Genomic DNA, 22,273 nt, shown 5'->3' with positions numbered 1-22,273 from the left:
AGAGATTGCAGAGGTTTATAGCCAGTGGCCACCAGCTGGCTGTGGTGCAGAGATTCACAGTAGACGGTGGGGTTGAAAGTGTGCACAGGCCATGATGGATAGAAGGCCGAGAAGCACACACTACCCTCTGGCTCCCAGGCTTCTGTCTTGCTCCACCTGAGTAGCATTTACACTTTAGCTGCCAGGTGTTGGTTTTGAAGTAATATTTCATGTATCAAGTTCTTGACTTACATAAACTATAAGAATTTTAGCAAAGTATGAATACAATAGAATATATTTGGAGGCTATTTAATAATTTATCTTTATCTAGACTTTGCCCTTTATTGTTTTACCTTTTTAAAGATTAATTTTTTATGTGTTTGTGCCTTTGTGGATGTGTATGTACCTCATGCATGCAAGCGGCCATAGAGGCCAGAAGAAGGTGTCAAATCCCTTGGAACTGGAGTTACAGGTGGTTGTGAGCCATCTGATTTGGTGCTAGGAACCAAACATGTCTTCTAAAACAGCAGTATGCTCTCTTAACTGCTGAGCCATCTCTGCTGCCTCCGTTTTCACTTTTAATTCTTTATTTATGTATATATGGGTGTTTGGGCTGTGTGTATGTATGTATGTGTATGCCATAGAGGCCAGACAAGGGCATCATATGTTCTAGAACTAGAGTTATGGATGCTTGTGAACCATTATGTGATGCTGGAATTGAACCCAGGTCCTTTGGAAAAGTAGCCAGTGCTCTTAACCACTGAGTTGTCTCTCCAGTTCCCCGCCCGTCCCCCGCATCCACCCAGTTTTACCTTTCGTTCAGCTCTTCATATTATTTCCAGTTTAATGTGATCAGTATTAATCTCTGCCAAGGACCACTTTCAAGTATTCCTTACGTTGTGATCTTATGAAAGTTTCTTCCTTGTCTGGTGTTCGGTGTGTCTCTTCTGCATCAGCTTCAAGCCCCTGGGAGCATAGGTGCTTGGCTGCTCTGGGAATTGTGGTAATTGTCCTTGTTTGTTTCAGGCGTGATCCCCTGAGCCCATTTGCTGTCGGGGGAGATGACCTAGACCCTTTTGGGTGAGTATTTCTGGGGAGGCAGCAACAGTATAATTTGCTTAGTGGCTTGCAGCCCAGCTCATCCCATTTTAGAGCTTTCGTCAGCCTCCCCTCCCTTTGGAGTGAAGGAGGTAGTGATGAGTGGCTGAGGAGTCACTGCTACTTTCTGTGGTCTGCCATACCCAGAGCAGTTCAGAGAAAGACCTGGGACCCTCCTGGGCAAGAGTCATAAGGATGCAAAAGGAAAACCACACAATGGGCCACAGGCTGTAGAGTAACAGCTCAGGCTATTTAGTGGTTACCTCATTCCACAAAGGGAGTATCCTCTGATTCTCATCCTGTATCCAGCAGAGGTTCTGTACCCTCAGCTCTGCAGTGTTCTCTGAGTGAGTCAGATGAGGTTTAACTCCTGCTGAAGAGTGACCCCACTTTTAGCATCTCAGTTTTAGATCATAGGACTCACTTAACTCTTCAGAGCGGCTCAGACAGTGACCTCAGCATGTAAGCCTATTTATCTCAGCTTGAGTGCATGAAGTCAGGTCTGTGGAACTCAGTGAGGGACAGAGAATGGCAGGAGCCAGGCTTGGGCAACCCACAGGCAGTTAGCAGCTGTGCTGAGGCCCTTAAGAAAATAGCAAACCCTCGGCCAGGCGGTAGTGGCGCACGCCTTTAATCCCAGCACTTGGGAGGCAGAGGCAGGCGGATTTCTGAGTTCAAGACTAGCCTGGTCTACAAATTGAGTTCCAGGACAGCCAGGGCTATACAGAGAAACCCTGTCTTGAAAAACCAAAAAAAAAAAGAAAAAGAAAATAGCAAACCCTCATCATGGTATTGACGCTATTACTCCTAGACTTAGGATAAACTCTGCAGAGCTGGAGAGTTCTGTATTGATCCTGGCCAATTCTAGCTCTGGTTCTTGACCAGTTGATCTTACTAAATGTAAGATGTGTCAGAGATCTCTGTCCTGTGGGCTCACGGAATCCTTACAGAACTTCCTCTGCTGCTGCAGGCCCTTTGGCTCCAGTGGTGCACAACTTTGTGTGCTCTTTGTATTCTTGTTCACTCTGACTTGCTCTCCTGTCTTCCTGGACTTCTAGAGTAGTCATGCTGGTCAATTTTTATTCACTATATGCCTGTCTCTCTTCTTCAAGGGCAGTAGTCTCTGTAACACCTGCTTACCCAGCTTCCTTCCTGTCTCAGGTGTCAGAGAGGTGGCATGATTGTGGATCCCCTGAGATCCGGCTTCCCAAGAGTACTTATTGACCCATCCTCAGGCCTCCCAAACCGGCTTCCTCCTGGTGCTGTGCCCCCAGGAGCTCGCTTTGACCCCTTTGGACCCATTGGGACCAGCCCATCTGGGTAGGTATTCACTCAGGTATGCTGAGAGGTGGGACCTGATGGCAGCTCCGCTTAGCTTAGTCCAGCACTGCAGCCGAGGTATCTGACTCCAGGCACAGCTGCCATGCTGCCTCCCTGGAGGCCTAGGGGGTCTCTCCTCACCTTCTTCCCTTGGTGTCTTAGTTGGAGTTATCATTGCTGTGATGAAACACCATGAACAAAAAGGATCTTGGGAGAGAGTTTATTTGACTCCATATCACGGGTTCATCGTTAAAAGAAGTCAGGACAGGAACTCGAAGAGAGCAAGAACTTGGAGACAGGAGCTGGTGCAGAGGCCATGGAGGAGTGCTGCTTGCTAGCTTGTTCTCCCTGGCCTGCTCAGCCTGCTTTCTTACAGAACCCACCAGCCCATGGGTGGCCCCAGTCACAGTGGGCTGGGCTCTCCCCCATCAATTAAGGAAATGTTCTACAGGCTTGCCTGTAGTCTGATCTTGTGGAGGCATGTTCTCTCAATCAAAGTTCCCCCTCTCAGATGACTATAATTTGTATCAACTTTATGTAAAACTGTCCAGCACGCTATTGACCCTGCAAGGACAACACAGGAGAAGAAATGCTTATGTCAATAGTTCTTTTATAGATGAGAAGGGCAAGGCCAGGAGACTGGGTGTTTAAGCCATGGTAAAATTTAGTTCCAGGCCATCTGGCCCTAGAGTTCATGATCTTAAACTCCATGTCACTCTGTGGGCCTCCTCCATACGGGGCATGTTTCTTGCGTACTCAGCCTCATTCTCCAATTCATTAGACCCTCTTTACATTGCAGACCTAACCCTGACCATCTTCCCCCACCGGGCTACGATGACATGTACCTGTGAAGGCCTCAAGAATGTAACAGCTCAGCCTCCCTTTTACTCTCCAGGAGCTGCCACCACTGGCCCCATCAGCGTCAGTATTCTTGTGGGCTTGGGGCAGAGGATTCTGCCCATGTGTTTGCAGGCCTGCTGGGGTTGCATCCCCAGCCCTTGTCAGAGCCGAGGTGCCTGCTGCAGCACCCCACCAAGCTGCATATAGGTCCCACGGAGAAATTAGTGTGTCTCAATCACCAGCTCCTCCCCACTTGCAAGGAAGACTCCGGCAACATCAGCCCTCCACCCGATGCAGTCGCGGTCACAGCGCTATAAGAACAGAACGCATTTTGGATGTTATTATTAAGAACCAAATGTCAATACAGAATACATGTTGCCAGTCTTCCACGCTCCTTTTTGTTAATGCACAAACTCTTAAGAGTGTGATACTGCATAGGACTACGGGATTCCTACAGGGCATTCTTCTCAAGCACCCTCGAGTCACAAGTTACTCTTGCTCCTGACATCACTAAGATGAGCCCCACCCAGGCTTTCTGGGTGGAAGTGTGATTGGAATCCATGAGCCACAAGGATGATTTCACCAAAGCAGGCACACTAGAAAAACTGCCATCTCCTCCCAAGGGCATGCTCAACCAGTTGCTCTGAGCAGCCTGTTGACTCTCCCTGGGCTGCAGTGGCCTGTAAGTAGAGGAATAAACAGAACAGACCTGTAGGCTAGTTTCATAGTGACCCTAAAGAAGTCCTTTCTCTTAGGAGCCTAGTAACGACCTGTGAAATCAGAGGTGCCTTCACTGGAGCTCTGTAGTGAGCTGTGTGGATGGGAATAGCCCTAGGTACTAGAGAAGAGAAAACGAAGGTACGCTGTGTCTATTACCTGCTCTTCATGTCCTCCTGGGACTGACAAGAGCATAGGAACATGGGTCCAGCCAGGAGGAAGGGGAGCCTTTGTCTTTGGAAGCCTGTGTCCAAGCTCTCCCAATCTGTAGAATTATCTAGATATTTGAAGCCCCAGCTGACAGGCACTGGCAGTGCTCTACCCCTGTGCCATAAAGCTGGAAGAGCACAATGGCGTACTGTTCCAGGAGACACCAAATCAAGTACCAAGCGCTTCGTTCCATGGCCGGCAGCCCAACCATGTGTGGCTCCAGGATAGATGGGGAGATAGACTGGACTGACAGGACCAGGGCCAGTCTCAGGGAGGCTGGGCTTGGGGCTCAATCCAGCATGAGCAGGCTCCCTAGCTGTTGAAGGATCCCATGGGTCAGGCACTGACCACCTTGAAGGTGTAGGCCATTCTGTGCTCTGAGGCCACAGACCATGCAGAGACAAGGACAAGACGTCCATTGTGCATCAACTTCATCCTTGAGGGCTGGCAGGTGGATGTTTGGGTTCTGTTGGTAACTGGGTACCTGCAAAAGAGCTTAGGACACTTTGCTCATTAAAGCATCCCTTTTTTATGCAAGGAAGCATTAAAGGAACAGTGGCTAGAATTCTCCAGATAGGTTTGGGAATGTAGATAACTTGGACCCTGATTTAAAGGAAAAGGTAAAAGTTGAAACATTCTTCCATTGGGCTTTTTAGTAGCAAAGATAAAAAATATAATCATACATTAGTTCTGTTTTCTACAGACAAACTGCAGTGTTTCTGGAGAAAGGACTGGTTTGGTTTGGTTCCTATAAGTCTTATATAGTATCTCTAAGAAACCCAGTATCATAGATGTGGGAAGCCTTGAATGGTGCCTCCAGGAACTTGTCAAGCAGCTGGAACTTGTCTCAGTCTCTGTCACTTAACCTCCTCCCAGCTGTGTACGGCCAACAGCAAGAGGGAATGTTTCAGTGTATGTCCCATAGATCCTCCAGACTGGAGCCTTTGCAGTAAATAAATAGCACTTTATAACCTGTTTTTTTTAATAGCTTTATTAAGAGAATTTACATAACCATGAAATTCACTATTTTAAAGTACACAACTCAGTGGGTTGGGAGATATTCACAGTGCTGTGCATCCAACCCCAGATTCCTCCAAAAGAAATATCTTCACTGGCAATCACTCCCATTTTCCCTCCCCTGGGCAGGCAACCCTCCAGTCTGTTTGCCTATTTTGGATAGTTTTCATAAGTGACATCACTCAGTGTGTGGTCTGTGTGTCCAGCATTTCCCACTCTCTGTCCTCACTGTTCATGTGATTGTAGCATCGACATTCCCCATGGCTGTACAATCATAGCATGGCTATGTCATATTTGTTAATTTATAAGTTCATGGATGCTTGGATTGTTTCTCCTTGCTTGTTATATTGAATGCTGTTAACATTCATGTACAAAGTGGGTTTTGTTATTTTGCGTGGGCAGTTTTTAAGTCATTGAATGTATCTGGAATGGATTTTCAGGGTCCCATAATAACACGTTAAATTTTTTGAGGAACTGCCAGTGTTTCCCAAAACAGCCACGCTATTTTCATACCAGAGGTAGTGCTCCAGTTTCTCTGTATCCTCACCAATCCTTGCTTGTACCCAAACTAGTGATGTCAAGTCATATCTTGTTTGTATTGTCCCATTTGCTTTTGTTTTTTAATGGAAAAATTTGACCAAGACCATGCAGAGCAGAGTCCACAGTAGCTTGCCCTGTTGGCTTTGATAACAGCCACGGGGCAGTGGCTATGACCCCATGGAGTTGGGGTTGACTTCTGGGCTGGCTGTGATATAAGAAGGTCTTTTCTCTGGGGGAAATTCCTGAGACCTTCGGACATCTAATAAGATTCACAGTATCATTTTCACTTGGTTTGAAATCTCATAGCTCATCTAGTGGCTTACAAATAGAATCAAGGTCTACTTCTAAATCATTGTCTTTTGGTGCTAAATAAGACCACTCATACTATTTCTAGGCTACACCGGCCCACATCCCACCTTCTCTTCTTGGCTTGCTGTCTTTTCTATTCTTAGAGCTGGCTGAGTTTTGCATTGCGTTTCTCTCCTCAGTCATGAGCTTCAAGCCAACCTCCAATCTAAACCACGAGTCTCCTAAGACCTCAACTCCAGGAATGTACCAAGTATTAAATGGAGCTACATTCCTGTTAGAGTTCTTACCTGTTGACACACAGCTGGAAAACAGGTAACACATCTGTCCAACCTCCCTCCAGAACCCAGCTTCCTCATGACTTTCGTCTTGTCATTGGTGACATTTTATCATTGATCCATAGCTGTCTTCTTTGCAGGAGGAAAACAAATCCATGGATCACTTCATGTTCTCTGTCACCTGATTTTGTACATATACTTCGGTGCAGTTCCAATAGAGACAGGTTCCACCACCAATGACAATCCCAGGCATAGCCCCACTTTTGCTTGTCAGTAATACTTGTTTGCTTGCTGACCACTGTTCAAAACTAGAACAGATGCTCAGAGGCAGGCATCCTAGCCACCAGATCTAGGCCTTGTTTGCCCTTGGGATGCCACACCCTAAATCACTTCTCTGGACTTGACCAGGAATCTGAGAACAGGTCAAAAGGCAAGCATGGCAGAGAGTGAGGGTATAAGCAGTAGACTGGCAAGGCTCTGGTAACTGTCCAGGTCCGAGGATGCATCAGGAAGTCTAAGTATCTCACTTGTTCTTGTGGAAGCGGAAGGCCCATCCTCTGCTCCCAACAAAGGACCCTGGCTAACCACATGCACGTGTCATTCCAAATAAGCTACATAAAGCAAGTGCTAGGAAAGTCACAGTGTAATGGTTCAGAGCAACTGAGGAGGAGGGGCCAGTCTGGAAGTTCCGGGCAGTAAATACTCATTTAACTTAGCCAGAGAGCTCATCACCATGGTCTGAGAAGTAGGAACTGTACAGTAGCAGCTGTCCAAGTCTGCATCGGAAAGTGTATGCCTTTCCCTGTCACCTTGTGCCCAATTCAGCTCACATTCAGGTTCCTAGTTCAAAGCTAAATGGACTGACTTCACCTGGTTGTGAGAACCTATCACCTCAGACTCTAGCAACAAGAGGTCCTGGGAAGCCCTCGTGCACTTTTCCTATCTCTGCCATTGGGAAGGTTCAGTGGAACAGATCTGCTGAGCCTCCTATGATCATATAATAACAACAATGTAGAAGGGTACCACACCCTTGCTTGCCATGGCCTCACCATCTCCTAAGACTCCTCAGGAGTTTGTATACAGTACATCCCGAGCCCCAATCCACAGTTCTAAGCAAAGACCTTCAAGGTCTTGTTTGCAAAGTCCCGTTGTAATTCACAGATCACAAGGTTGGAGAATGGTGAAGTCATTCTATTCAGTACCACCACTACCAAAGTCTTGCTGGAAATGAATACTCTCAGGGGCCACCCCAGACTTACCACTTTATTTTTATGTGTATGGGTGTTTTGCCTGTGTGTATGTATTTGTATTAGATGCATGCCTGGTACATACAGAGGCCAGAAAGGGCATTAGAGTCCCTGGAATTGGAGCTACTGATAATTGTGAGCTGTGTTGGGCATTGAATCCAGGTCCTCTGGAAGAACAGTAGCTGCTCTGAGTATTGAACCTTATCTCCAGCCCCAGTGAACTTGCCTTTTGACAAGTTTCCCACCTTCCATGTGCACACGGAATTTGAGATGTTCAAGTGTAGAAGCCCTTTACCTTCACCTGCATATCAGGAACAAAGAACTGAGTCAGTCAGCCTTAGTTGATGGCATGCATGATTAATGAATTCATATTTTCATTTTTTCCCTGGTTGTACCCCTAATATATACTCCATCCCCTTAGCCTTATGGATCATTCAAGCATATTTATTTCATAAATATCTCTAAACATTTGGGTGCCCTTGTGAGGTAACATCATCCTCAGTTCATTAGTCATTCTGCCCCACTTCGGAGAGGAAGGTCTGACAGAAAGCAAGCGTGGAAATGGCTCCAGCACATTACTGGTACAGCTTTCCTCCTCTGTGAAGTGGTGTCACCCCTGCCTGTGTGGCTACTGGAGAGTCTCACTAAATGTGTCTTATCAAAGGTAGTGGGAGCTCAGTGGGTGTCAGCAGCCGCCGTGGAAGTCATATTGGTAAGAATGGAGCTTAAAGACAAAGGAGAGTGACTCTGGGCCAAACCAGTGAAGGAGACAAGAGTTTATCTGGTTCCCACTGTGTGCACAGCTTCTTATGCCAGACGGTACTTACTACAACCTGAGGTGAAGATTAGGAGCATTAGTCCTGGACATATCCCTGAGGGATGGCTGAACTAAATCTGCCCAGCTCTAGAGCTTTTCAGTAGAGCTGTACCCAAACTTCACATGAGCATGGTCACCAGACAAAATCCATCCCAGAATCTGGAAAAAAGTCAGGACCTGTCTGAGAAAGAAATTCTACCTAATTCCAAGTATGGGCAGAGACTGAAACAGACTGTTTTCTGGGTGTTCCTCGTGTTCCTGAGCGCTAGCAGAACCCAGATTAGAGGGGGGCATCTGAACACCTGCCACAACCTCCACTCTGCAGGAGACAGGCCCAGTAAGCTCCTTTGAGGGTGAGCTAAGGGGTTCTTCTGGGTCTCATGGCTGGATTTGGGATCTGCTATGCTTTGCCACATAGCCCCAGCTGCTGCTCACCTTGGTCCTCTGGGGTTGGCAGTATAGATGCTACTCTGAAGTAAACGGATGAAAAAGCTAGTCCACATCATGCATGAGAAAGATTTCCTCAGCATCACAGAAACTCTGTCTTCACACCCAAGGCTTCCCTGCTCAGTGTGGACCAAAACAGTCCCGGGGTCCTTAGTCACAAGAACAGGCCAGTTCTTCCTCCTAGCTAGCCTGTATGGAAGCACCATTGTCGATTCAGCACCCTGGTCAGCACCCACCCTCTGTGGTGCTGGGGAGACCTCTAACTTCCTAAGCTACACTGTCTTCCAAGCCAGGATAACCCAGTTCTGGAGGTAGGCAGGCATCTCAGAGTGGAGAAAGGACCTGGCCCTCTCCATGATCCCTGACATCACCATCTCCTCAAGCCAGTGCTTTTCATCTTGGAAATTCTCCAGATAATAATAGACCTGAACTTTAGAAGACAGTCAGTATTCCTTGGGCTTTCATTTCTTGAATGCTAAAGAAAGCTCTAGAACTGGATATAGCAGCTATTCAAACCTGGTGAATGGATGAACAAGGGTTCTTGGGTGGAAACCATGGGGTTCATGTAGTCCCTGGCCTGCAGTCAGGAACTGCCCACGTTCTTGAAGGCACTCATCTCTGTGAGTGATTTAGTAAGTCCCAGAGAAGGGAATTGTGCATCTCTGACCCCAGCAAACGACATCTCATTGACTGTTCCCTTGACTTCACCACAGCGCTCACCTTGCCACATCCTTGTACCCACAGCGTCCAGCTGTCCAGTTGCAATTGAAAAACTTGGGATTCTGGTGACCACAAAGCAACAGCTGGCCAGGGCCAGAACAGACACTTCCCCCTTTAATCTTATCACCACTGTCATGGCCATCTACTGTGTTCACTGATGTTACCTGAAAAACTCTGCAGGCATTTGCACTTGGGTTCCTGCTTTAATCTCTGACGGGAGAGAATAGGGACTGCTGGGAGAGTGACAGCAATAGTGACAGCTCACCGCCGGGCACCCAACCCCCGGCAAGTAACTCCGATGAAAGAAGATGTGGACACAGGAATCAGGTGAAGGAGGTTAGAAGAAAGGAAAGAAGAGGAGATAGAGTTTGCTGAATGTCACTGGCCCTGGCGTCAGGACTGACCCAGATGCCACACCTCCCAGGAAGAGGTTGGCATGGCAGCTGCCTTCTTTTCCCATCTCTGTTCCTCTGGGCCAGAAGAATGGGTGAGTCTCTTTTCATTTTCTGCTTTCCCTTAAGGCCAGGAGATCAGCAGCTACCACCTTAACCCTGGAGACTCAGAAATCAAGTGGGGGAGGGCTGCCAAGTTGAGGCACAGAGTCAAAGCCATGTCCCCCGACTGGAGTAAGAAGGGCCGTAAAGGAGAGCCAGGGTGTGCTGCAGTGTTGCCTCCACAGTGCATCTGTTATAGAAGATTCTTCCAGACAAACCTGCAAGTATAGGGAGGACAGACCCTGTTACCACATTACCACCCTCATGCCCGTACAACCTTCTCATAGGAGCCTGAATCTATCTGTCCCTCTTAGATGATAAAGCCCAAGCACCCACTGTGGGTCCCACTGCACACTCCTTAGTCACCACCTGCCTACCTCATCTCTCACCTGCTGCTGAGGCCTGAGCCTCTTGGTCACATGTCTGTCTCTGTCTCTGTGTGTGTGTTTCTCTCTGTCTCTCTCTCTCTCTGTGCCCAGAGCCCCCACCACCAACTCTTCACATCAGTACTTCCTGTTTGTTTAAGATTCCCATAAAGCATCCCCTTTCCAAAAGAACCTTTCTGACCCTCACATCACACAGGTCTCCCTCAATCCACCTACGCACACGCACTCAGACACACACGCACGCGCACACGCGCGCACTGTGTCCTACATTACAGCACAGCCACACCATCCTGCACAAGACAGCTAGGGCTGTGTACATGTGTTGTACCATGGAAGGATACCATGAACAAATGAGATAACAGATAACTGGTATTTACTGAGCAACTGGAAAATGCAGGCACTGTGCTAAGTGCTTTAAAGACATATCACTTACTGCTCACCAGTCTTATGGGGAAGGTACTGTGACTATCACAGCCCCTTCCAAGAAGAAGAACTGGGCCGGGAAGCACTGCGTCACTGCCAAGCACCTGAGCACCCAGCTCTTACACTGATGAATCAGCCTCCATGGACCTTCGGGGTTTTGACTCTTGTCCCTATGAGATTCATGTAGGGACGATGCTCCAGCACTGTGTGCCACCCTCTGAACTGTGAAGGTGTCATATACTGTCCGTCTACTTGGGACAAACCAATTTAGGAAGAGGAATGATATAGGTAAGAGAATACACAGAGGCTCAAGGGCAAGAAGCTAGAACAGGACAAAAAGCCAGGCTCTGCCCACAAAGACCTTGGTTCTTCTCAAGTGAGCAATCTGGAAGCTTGGGGAAGCCGCAACTAAATCTAAGTAACTCCATTATGCTCCATCTCTAAAGATACCTAACTCCCCACCAATATCAGACCCCTGACATCCCACTTACCCTCAAACAACCTCACCTCTGGCTTCTTGAAGCCTCCCACCTTTGTCTGCACTTTGCTTGCTGAAACCCATAGAAGTGGTAACTAGCCTGACATGGCTCTCCCAGTTCCCAGCTCAGTCCCCTTCCCAAGTACCAAGGTTCTGGAATCCCTCAGAAAGGAAGCTGGAAGGGAACTGTAGAGGGGATGGATACTGGGCTGTTGCTGGGAGGGCAGCATGCTTAACACCACAGGGTCTGTGTCTGAGAGGGAAAGAAACCATCATCGGGTTTCCAGAGGATGCCCTGGCTTAGAGCTCTGCAGCCAGAGGGTGAGTCCTTGGCTTCTGAGCAAGGTCAAATAAGAAAGCTGCAGGGGTGTGCACAGGGTGCATTGCTCATGACAGAGAGAGAGAGAGAGAGAGAGAGAGAGAGAGAGAGAGAGAGAGAGAGAGAGAGAGAGGGAGAGAGAGGGAGGGAGAGAGAGAGAGGAGAGAGAGATTGTGCATGCACACACTACAGAGGTGTATACTCATGCGTGTGTGTGTGTGTGTGTGTGTGTGTGTGCGCGCGCGCACAGAAGTGTGTATGTAAGGAAGAAGATATTTGAAAGAAAATCCCCAGGAGGGTGATGCTGTTCCCAAGAAAGAGGGCAATGGTGGTGGAATCAACCATCCATCCCTGTTGACTGGGAAATCCACGTTGTGCATGAAAGGAAGCAGAGGCGGCGACAGTCATAGGCCCTAAAGTCTGGGCCTAGACACCCTATGGCCGTGGATAAGAGAGAGGAGTCAGGACTCACGTACCTCTACCCCTAGCAAGTGTCTCCTGGGACCAGTCATCACTGGGCTGTCACGGCAGGGCTGGGAAGACACACCTTTCTCTATCAAGAAAACCCCTAAAACAAAGCTGAATGAAGGTCCAGAGAGGAGGTTCCAGCTACAGAGCTCAGTGACAAACCACACCCATACTTCTAGTCACAGGACCTTCTATGTCATTTATACTGAGCCCACAGCAAGGGCTCTGGGAAACTGGGCAGGGATTGTGGGGCTCCAGGACCTTGCATAGGCCACCAGCTGCCCTGACAGGAATAGAAATTGTTTGTTTCATCCTTCAAACATGAATGTCCATTATATACACCAACCATGTTTCTTACCCTAGAAATGTGGTATGACCTGGCTAGCCCACTCAGACAGAGAGGTAGGGTAACTTGCCCACACAGCCAGCAAGTGGCAGGGCTCCTATTCAAACCCAGATCTTATCAGTTCTGAGGTCACTATCTGTTGATACAATGAGAAAAGCAAGATTTGGGGGCCTGGTGGCCTATGGGATGGCAGAGGGAGTTCTTGGAAGTGAGGCAGGCACATTCCAGCAACCACAGGGACAACTACATCTAACCCCAAAGAAATGCACAGGGAAGTTCTCAGCGTTCCTCATCCTTCCCAGCGCCTTCCTACCCCTCCGTCCACCGGCTGGGAGAGCTCAGCTGCAATCCTGGGGAAACTTTCAGCATCTCTCAAATCTTCTTAGTTCACGGACAAGGCAATGACTGCCTTGATCCACTTACATGTGGCTTCTAAAGAAGTTTTCCTATAGGAATGTAGAGCAGGATGCTCCGGCTTGGGGAAAGAAAACAAAAACCCTGCTGTTCTTATCTTCTAGCTGATTTAGCCCTTAAATACATTTCACGGTGTTTAAACTCGTCTGACTGGACGGTTCCAGGCATACACTCTCTGTAAGTACTGCGGCCTAACATCCCCCCTTTACTGCCACAGGGCTCCATATAGCTTGGATTGATGCATTTATTATCATCATCGTGGATTTGGGAAGCTGGGGCCATCACTGGCAATGTCTGATTTTACTGCAATTCACCTAGATTGGTTCCTGCCACTTGGCCGGGTATTTCCCTGCTCCAGCTGGGGGGAAACTGACATATCTAAAGAAGCCCAGGCCTTGGGACCTTTGGCTCTCTTGCGCTTTGTTCTTTGTAAGCCATACCCTCTCTGCACCATAGCAGAACCTCCAAAGCCACGCTGCACAATGTTGTCCCCTTCAGCCCTCTGCTCCAGGCAAAAACTGCCAGCGTGAGCAGACACTTGATCTGTCTCAGAAGCTGTGATATTATACCACCCAGATGTTAAGCTGCCTGGGCTGCAGGTTTACGTTCCACTTAGTCAGGAAGTCTCCAGCCTATGGATCCTGTGCCACCCCCTGCCCCCAACGCCCAAACAACTAGGATCTCAGCTTATACAGCCAGCTATGAAGGAGGTCAAGAACTCATGAAATGATCCTTTTAGAGTCTTCCCATAGCCTAGACAGTATGTGCTCTGGAAGTCCTCGGGGGCCTTTTTGGCTTGACAGTACTTCCCCCAAATGTCTCCCACTATCTCCTTGCCCCCTAATGCCTACTTCCATTGTCAGAAGTTTAAATACAGGTTGGAGGGGCCTTGGAAATATTTCACCCATGAAAGAATGCAAACAACAATCCATGCGGCTGGAATATCCAGGCCACTTGAGCGTGCCTTATTCCTCCCCTGGTGACTGGCATCTGGACTTACAAATTCAGCCTGAAAGAAAATCGTTTTCTGCTACTAGAATGAGATCAGTCCCGGGTAACAGCCCACTGAGAAGGGAAGGTGGTAAGGTCCCAGTATGCTCAGAGAAAGGCAACTGACCTCATGCCCTGATGCCCAGTGCTTAGTCAATGTACCACTGCAGAAAATTAGCCACCGTAGGAAATCAGACCCCCTCCCCCAGAACCAATTCACACGGTGTCAAATTCTACATTTAACTAAACCTACTCACCCGGGGTCTGTCACGAGACTGCTGTCCCCTGGCAATGGTAGTCACCAATGCTAGGCCAGAAGTTGGCACTGTCAATGGCCAGTTCCTACGGAATACCCTCACCCCTTGAAGGATAGCCAGAGGCAGGCTGACTTCCTATTCCCAGGGCAGATGTGGCCCATGCTGAGGCACCCAGTCCTACTCCTCACTGTAGAGACTGAGCACCTGACATTTGGAGGGGGTAATGTTATGTTTCAACCAGTGGGGTGCTTGCAGGCAGCTCATCTCAGTTTCCCATCGTCATGAAGCTATACCCTACCCTAGATGGCCAGGTCTGAAAGGTGCCCGTACATAGTCAGTCACCCAACACTCTTACTTGGCTAATGAAGACAGTATAAGTCTCAGAATTCCCCAAGGCATGAAGAATGGAAGCCACCTTTCACACGACTCCAAACACTGAGAAATGCCAAGTAGCCTCATCTTCTAAGAGCAGTGGTTTCCAAAATGTATTTTTAGCAGCAGAAGCCATCCTCAAACAAAGCCTTATGCGAAAACCTCAAGCTGCAAACGCATCAGCAGTGTTTGCCTGAGTGACGCCTAAGCCAGGCCCCAGGCTACCCCCACCCCAGCACCAAAACTCCCTCTACAATGCCCTCCATGGGTGTCACTTTGAAGCCCCAGGTTTTGGGAACCTCCAAGCTCTGCAGCTAAAGCAGCAAAAACAGGGTGGACTCTTACTTAGGAGCCCTGAGTGGTATAGCTGGTCTCTGAGACTTGAACAACCTCATTCTCTACTAGGACCTGGCCTCCGTCCCCAGTGAGCTGCCTCATACGCAGGTTGATGGAGCCATAGGTCTTTCTGGATCCCCTGCCGGGGACAAAGGTCTGTCTGCGGTACAGCTCTCCCTTGCACAGAGAGACCATGAGCAGCACAGAGAGGAGCATGCCACCCACTGTGAGCAGCCCGAGGCCCGCAATGATGCATTTGTCCAGATGTGAGCCCAAGCGGGCGTAGTACATCTCCAGGCGTTCCATCTCCCTTGCTGTCACTGTGTCAGGGTTGACCCGGGCCTCTCGGGGGATGGCGTATGCTGTCACCACCAGGAGGATTCCGCTCACCAAGAAAACCAGAGCAGAAACAAAGCCATAGTCCACCGGGCGGCTCACAGGTTCCAGGCCTGGTCCCTCCTCTGAATGCAAAGAAAGATCATCCCGCTGGGACCGGGACAGTGAGGGGACACCTCCAGGGGGACTGGGGGCGTTACCCAGTCTGGCATCCCCAGGGTTCTGGAAATGAGTCTCCTGCTCCTCAGAGAAGAAGCAGGCATTCTCCACACCCATCCTGGGTGGCGCCACGGGGCCCTGCGAGGCCGCTCTCCTTGGAACCTGGGGACCATTGCTCAATGTCTTCAGTTCCAGACCAGGGGGAGATGCCATTGGAAAGAATGACCCCAGCTCATCCCTTGGCCCCTTGGCAGCTAGAAGAGAAAACAGAATGTCAGTTGAATTTGCCTGCAGGAGCCCATCTTCACGCTGTCCCTAGCACAGTTGTGGGGAGCTGTGGACAGTAGAGCAAGGGCCTGATCGCACGGTAACTGACGTACTTGTGCTTCCTTGGCCTCAGTTTCTCCACTGACCAAAACCCCCAGTGACAATAACAATGCCACTCTCTACCCCACAGTGCTAACAGAGAGGGTGAGGTAACCTCTGTGTAATCGTACCCAGTAAGTATAATGACGGGATACCGTTGTGATGATGGAGGAGTTTAGAATGGCCGTGGGGTCCGTATCACAGCCTCCTTGCTTGTGCTTAGGCAAATGACTGCGTTCCTCCACAGAAGCAGTGTTCTCATCTGTAGCATGGGAATCCTCTCTCACAAGGCTGTCGTAAGGAGCTCAGCAAGTGATGCCCATCAGGCTGTGGCCAGTTCGGCTAACAGGTGAGGTTGTGTGAACATGTGTCAGGCGAGGTGATGATGTAGGTGTGGCAGAGAAATGGTACAGGCACTAGTGGGTGGAAGCCTGGTGTGGGGGTGTTGGCACGAGTGGGAAACACTCTAGCAGCCACAGCATGGGGGTATTCTAGAGGGGGAAGGGGGACCTCAGAAACTAGCTGGTCCTGTTCACTGAGGTCTGTGAAAGCCAAGACAAGAAGCATTGGGCAGTCAAGTTGTTGGAGCCAGGAAGGCTGGGATTTGCGTGGATTTTAGAAGGTGGCAGGTCAGCTGCATGAAGGACAGGGTCCAGGGGTGGTGACCAGACAAGGAAGGTAGAGAATGGAAAGCCCTGACTGAGGTCAAAGTCAAATGCCTTTGTGTAAGCATGCAGAGGTTGGGAGATGGGGACAAAAAGGAGACACCACCACATACCTGGAGACATGCCACACAGACTCACTGCACATGCACACTTGTGTCAAAAGGCCACCAACCTACAGTCATCGGCCAGACTGAGTTCACTGGGGCTCTGCTTAGTTCATTTCCAAATCTATTCATTGAGTTTTGGTGAATCAGTTGCATACACACACACACACACACACACACACACACACACAAGTGTATATGTGTGTATATATGCAACTAATTCATCAAAACATATATGTATATGATGTGCCTATGTATATAAAGATGCCATATGCACCTTCCTGTAGGGAGCAAGTGAAGCCCTCAATGAATGTGTATTGCTGACATGGGCATGACCCCATATGGAGAACCCCAATGCCTCAGTCCCATGGGAGACAGTGTGTGCAGAAAACGTCCACTTGAGCTTTCTCCCTCCACTGCCTGTTGATGGCCTGATGACATCCCCTACAGAGAAGGCTCCTCCTACCAAGATTAGCTAAGCCTGCCTCCTTGTTCAGCTGTGTATACTATCCCTGCCTTCTTGTTTATCTGTAATAACCTGCCTTCTTTCTTAGCCATATTCAACAACCCCACCTCTCTGCATATAATAACTACGCTGATCTAGGAGAGCTGTGGATTCCCCACCAGCGAGCCCAGACCACCTGGATCTCAGCTTTTCTGCATGTCGGTGTCTGTCCTTTCTTTATTCCCGTGGTATGAAGGCCCAGGCAGGCTGATCCCCAGAGCCATGTATATGCAGCAGATACCCATTCCCAACTTCTCTTGCAAATCTGCCTGCCATGTTCCACCATCCCCGCATAGCACACACCTGGCACTGGTGATGGGGCTTTTTCCCTTATGTGGCTCTGAACTCTTCATAGGCACACCTTCTGACCCCACAGAAGCACAATACATACCCTGATGTCCTGAGGGTACATACATCACACAGCCCTGGCACACAAATGCACAGTCAGCAGAGACCCTAGGTGTGGCGTGGCTCTCCTGTTCTCATGTATCTGTACATGAAAGCTGCTTCTCTGTGTCCCTTGGTCACTCACTGTCCAGTGTTCTGTGGGCGCCTGTGTTTCTGTGCAAACACGAGCAAATAACTGAAGTGATGGTAGATGGATGAATGAATGAATGAATGAATGAAACTCCGAGAGCAGAGGTGGGAAGTCTCTCTGACCTTCCTATGTGGATCTCTTAACAAACACGTGGCCTTTCATCCTAGTTCAAAGGCTGCTACCGCTTACAACTCCGTGCTATCACTGTGTTCCTCCTCTGCCGTGTCCGTTTAATACACGCTGAGCACTGACTACTTGTTAGATTTTTTCGTTAACACCTCACTCAGGAATAGCTCAGCTCTATCCCCATTTTAGAAAACACAACCAAGATCTTATGGTATGTATGGGGACCAGGGACCAAGAGTTGAATATATGTACCCCAAGAATCTCTGTTCCCTACATACTTGCAAAACCCACACTCCACCTCCCTTCCCTGGCTCTTGGAACCCTCACTTGAGACAGCAGGCATGGGAATCCTGGTCTCTCCACATCTCCCTGGGTCCCTAGCCTTCTCTCAGTTCCCAGAGGATGGATAGAAAGGATGGACGGGAGTGCTAGTTGGCTTTTTACTTTTGGCATTCAAAGCTACTCAGAGCCTGAAAGTAGGTGCCACTTATGGCCCCCACCCATTAAGCCCTCAGTAAGTCTGAAGAACGTGGGGATAGTCCACAACACTTTTCCTAGATGGTGCATTAGTGCCTCCATATCCCAGAGGATATCTGGGGCACACAAATAAAAGAGAACAGGACTCTCTTTTACTCAAAACTTTTTCCTTGGGATGCCTGGGTGAAGGAGCAGACACAAGGAGGCTTCATCCCTTTAACTGCTTTGGAATGTCTGTTTCTCTCATAAGATGCTTAGTAAGTTACTAAAGGGCTTGCTTATCAATTATCCAGACATTAGCTCACATGCGCGCACTTGCACACAACACACACACACACACACACACACAGAGAGAGAGAGAGAGAGAGAGAGAGAGAGAGAGAGAGAGAGCTATGCTGGTGCTCATGGATCACACTCCAAGCCCGAAGCCACACCAGTTATTGTAATTGTATCTGCAGTCCTATAGTTCCTGAAAGGCAAGAGCCCCCCCACCCCCGCCCTGTTCCACACTCACTGTCCTCGGGACGCTTCCCACAGCAATGCCCACAGACCCGGGAACTAAGTGTGACTCACAGATTCTCGGGTCACTCTGGTGGTGGTACCCACAAGAGGGTAAAATCAGGAGAGGGAGAGGGCGGGATGAGAGAAGGAGGAAGAAAGGGAGAAAGGAATGGAGACTACCTCTAGCACTACTGAGATCTAAGCAGGATCCACCCAGACCTGCCCAAGTCCAGCACTCTCACCCATAGCGCACTCTGACACCCCGGAGCTGGACACACTGCCAGGCTGGGTGAGGCTTCGCAAACCCAATCGACAGACACACGCACTCGTAGTACACAAAGCCTCAGGCGCGCAGATGCATACACGCAGGTCCACGCGGTTATACCCAAAGTTCTGCGCGGAAAGCCCCAGCACCCCGGCCTCCCGCCTCCCCCGCGCCCGCCGGCCCGCAGTTCACACCCCCTGCTCCTGCCCTTGACCGCATACGCCACGGGCCAGAGCAGGCCAGACCCGGACGGTCAGCGCTCGCAGAGGGGCGGCCCTGGGAGGCTGGGGCTCGGCGGGGCCGGCGTGCTCCACGGAGCCCCGGTCGCGTGTCCTTCGGCGGGCCGCGAGGTCAGGCGAGCTGTCCTTCGCTGCCACTCCCCGCCTCGGGCCCTGCGCCGGCGGCTCGCGGTCGGCGTGCGGAGCCGTGTCGGGCCTCCCTAGTCTCCGCACGCGGGAGCACAGAGCTCCGGGCTGCCGAGGGTGTGCGCAGATCCCGGCCCGGCCGCTGCCTCGCCCTCCCCGGCTCCCGCCCCCTTCCCGGCCCGCCCGCAGCGGCTGCCCGGGCGCACGTACCTGCTCGCGCCGCGCCGGGCTGCACCGCGTCGGCCGCTGGGGGGCTCCGAGAAGGAAGGGATAAGGCAGGGCGGGAGCGGAGGATCCTGGAGCGTCGCCGATCGAGCTCCGCCCGCGGCGGGCGAGGGCGCCGGGAGAGTTAGCGTGGGGAGGGAGCCGGCTGCGGGTGCCCGGCCCCCACCGCCCCTAGAGCCACCTCTGTCTCGCCCGCGCACGCTGGCCGGGGAAACCCTAGGCAAGGAGCCCGCGGCGCTGGGTACAGGGGCGGGGCGAGGCGAGGAAGGGGCGGGGGAGAAGACCCCTCCCCCGCCTCTGGGGAGACCCTGCGGCACCCGGGGATGCTTTACCCACCCCAGGTAGGACCCAGGGTCCTCTTCAAGGTCTGTAGATCCGGAGTATCATCCTTGCGTGGGGCTCGATGGCTCACGGGCGCCACGTGAAGGCAGAAACGAAGCCTCTACCCACCTCTATTTCTGATGGGTGTCCTTCTGGGTCATTGTCCACGGCCACGCACACTCTTGAGCTCCAAAGCCACCTGCAAAGCTCCTTCTGCCGGGCAGCCTGTCTGGCTTCCTCAGGGACACACTGGGGTTCGTCCATCTAGGCACTCCTCTGACCTGTGGAGCCCGGTGCAGGTGCACAGGTTTCTGTTTTAAAGGGAACTTCTTCCTCTTGGGGGCCCCAGGCCAAGCCCAAAGAGAGGTCTGGTGAGTAAGGGAAGGTTATGGTTTCCGGGAAAACTTCGTGGCCGGCTTCAAGTAAGTCTTATCATCTTTCTGAACCTTATTGTCCACCTTTGTCCAAGGGAATCATGACTGCTGACCCTGAGTACTCTGCCAGTGTGAGCGGAGGCTACTCTGACATCCAGGAAGACAGCTAAGGTGAGAAAATCCCTGCCCTGGCTTCGTCGCTCTCTCACTGTCAAAGGCTCACTGGTCCTACTCCAAAGGCATCCAGTCCTCACCCACCAGGAGAACAAAGGTTGTCTTGGAAGCCTTGTGGGCCCCGTGCTGAGCCTCCAAAGCTGTCTCCCTCTATTCTTTGAGAGGCCTGAGCGATTTGCATCTCTACAGGGAAGCTGGCAATGGCACCAGATTCCTGTGCAGTGCCATCTCCACCCCTCGCAGGTGTATGACCTCGTACAAACTTCTCTCTTTAAGCTCCTTTTCCCATCTGTAAATGGACTCAAGAATTCCATGAGATCCCAGCCATTAGAGTGTCCACAGTTCCCTCCCTGCCCTGTATAGTCCTGCCTTGCAGCACATCCTCAGTGGTCACTCTCTTCCCTCACTTCCCTCAAGTCTTTGCTCACATGTCACCTTCTCAGAACCACCTGCCTGGGCCATCTTCTTAAAAAGAGTAGCGCTCTGGCACCCTGCTTGCCTTCACTCAGAACTTCTCACTAGGGCATTCATCAGCTCCTGATAGTGTATTTCTTTGCTCAGTATCATTTCTGCTTAAAAATAAGTAACACGCTGGGTAGCAGTGATGCAGGCCTTTAAATTCCAGCACTTGGGAGGCAGGTGAATTTCTGAGTTGGAGGCCAGCCTGGTCTACAGAGTGAGTTCCAGGACAGCCAGGGCTGCACAGAGAAACCCTGTCTGGAAAACCAAAATCAAAACTAAGAAAATCAAAGCAAAAAAGAGCCAAGTGTATAGTACAGACTTTGTTCCCCTCCCTGGTGTATCCCGAGACTTAAAAAGGGCCCTTGATATCTATTCTTTAAATAAAGAATTGAGAGGTGCACAGCTATTGCTCTTGTTGTATACTTGCAACTAAGCAGAGCCCGTCCCTGCCCTCAAGAAACTCCGGTGATATTCCAGAAGGAAAAGGGATGCACACAGGCAGTGCTGTAGCCACAGTGAGGGATAACAAGCAAAGGTACACTGTGCTGTGCGCGTCTCAGGCAGGGTGCTTGCTTGAGTCTTGGGGATGGGATAGCATTTTAGCAGAAGAGGGGACTGGGCCACAACGGGCACTTGTATAGATGGCAAGTATTTAAAGAGCAAGGAAGAGAGATCCAGCAGAGGACTAGCGTGGACAAAGGCCTTGGGGCAGAAGGGAGCACAGTGAGCGTGGGCATGGAGGGGGTATGGTCACAGTGGGAGACCAAGGTAGGAGCATGGCAGGACATGGGGCTGTGCCAGGTCTCTGCAAAGCCTTGAAGGCCAAGAAGGATGTTCTTCTCAGGACAGGGGGAACTCCAACGTGGAAGAGTCGGAGTAGAAAGTTAGCTAACCTTCTATCCCCTTTATCATGTGAATTTGACCTTTGGTTGTCCAGCTCAGGTTTTTTTGGTTTTACAAGACCAGAAATATATTCCAAGTGATTGAGCAACACTGTTTAGATAAATATGACCCCTGTAGAGAAAGCTAGAATGACCCACAGCAGCAGCGGGTGAGAATCGGAGATATCAATATGAACTCACGTTCAGCTTAATACAGATATGGGTGGTGATGTATAGAAATATTTACAGAGCAGCCCTACGTGCTTCTGGAGCCGTGAGTTACCATGCAGACGTGGCCAAGTCCAAGAACCACATCTATACAGCCAATCCTGATAATGGCACAGAAACGACATCAAGAAATCTCAGTCACAAAGATATGAATCTCTTAAGGGGTTTGACCCCAAGTTCCTGAGGAAACCGTGCTTTGCCAAGAAGCACAAGAAAGACCTACAGAAGGTGTAGGCAATGAATGCATGTGCAGAGGTCATCAAGGCCCTTGAGAAGCCTAAGGCAGTTAAGCCCAAGATGCCAAAGGGCCCCAGCCACAAACTCAGCCATCTGGCTTTCGTCACTGACTCCACCCCTAGGAGGCAGATTCTATTCTGCATGG

At 50.2% G+C, this 22,273-nt stretch overlaps 2 protein-coding genes across 8 annotated transcripts in view; one reads left to right on the top strand and one right to left on the bottom strand.

Annotated features, from left to right (window-relative positions):
* Positions 1–5,820, top strand: part of Psmf1 (proteasome (prosome, macropain) inhibitor subunit 1) — a 28,138-nt gene extending 22,318 nt beyond the window's left edge. For 2 of the 3 annotated variants that reach the window (NM_001305244.1, NM_212446.2), the window contains 3 exons: positions 1,006–1,059; positions 2,239–2,397; positions 3,197–5,820. In NM_001305244.1, the coding sequence (NP_001292173.1) occupies positions 1,006–1,059; positions 2,239–2,397; positions 3,197–3,248 (265 nt within the window). In that variant the 3' untranslated portion in view covers positions 3,249–5,820. The remainder of the gene's footprint in view (positions 1–1,005; positions 1,060–2,238; positions 2,398–3,196) is intronic. The other variant, XM_006499306.4, reaches the window with a different exon arrangement.
* On the bottom strand, positions 5,137–20,077 carry Tmem74b (transmembrane protein 74B). 5 transcript variants are annotated; one of them, XM_006498562.4, is made up of 3 exons: positions 19,437–19,873; positions 14,829–15,568; positions 5,137–10,248 (listed from the first exon to the last, which is right to left on the bottom strand). In XM_006498562.4, the coding sequence occupies exon 2, from the start codon at positions 15,525–15,527 to the stop codon at positions 14,829–14,831; it is 699 nt and encodes a 232-aa protein (XP_006498625.1). In that variant the 5' UTR covers positions 15,528–15,568; positions 19,437–19,873; the 3' UTR covers positions 5,137–10,248. The 5 variants fall into 5 exon arrangements, with proteins under 5 accessions (XP_006498625.1, XP_017170388.1, XP_006498627.1 ...); XM_017314899.2 differs by lacking the exon at positions 19,437–19,873 and adding an exon at positions 19,902–20,077 and having other exon boundaries at positions 7,981–15,568; XM_006498564.4 differs by having other exon boundaries at positions 7,981–15,568; positions 19,788–19,869.
* Between the last annotated feature and the right edge of the window lie 2,196 nt (positions 20,078–22,273).

Source organism: Mus musculus, chromosome 2, assembly GCF_000001635.26.
Source record: "Mus musculus strain C57BL/6J chromosome 2, GRCm38.p6 C57BL/6J".
NCBI lineage: Eukaryota > Metazoa > Chordata > Mammalia > Rodentia > Muridae > Mus > Mus musculus.
The sequence above is the reverse complement of the archived record's forward strand: the minus strand, read 5'-3'. Positions and strand labels throughout refer to the sequence as shown.

Coding starts and splice junctions, on each gene's coding strand:
- Tmem74b (XM_017314899.2), bottom strand. CDS start 15,527: ATGGCATCTCCCCCTGGTCTGGAACTGAAGACATTGAGCAATGGTCCC.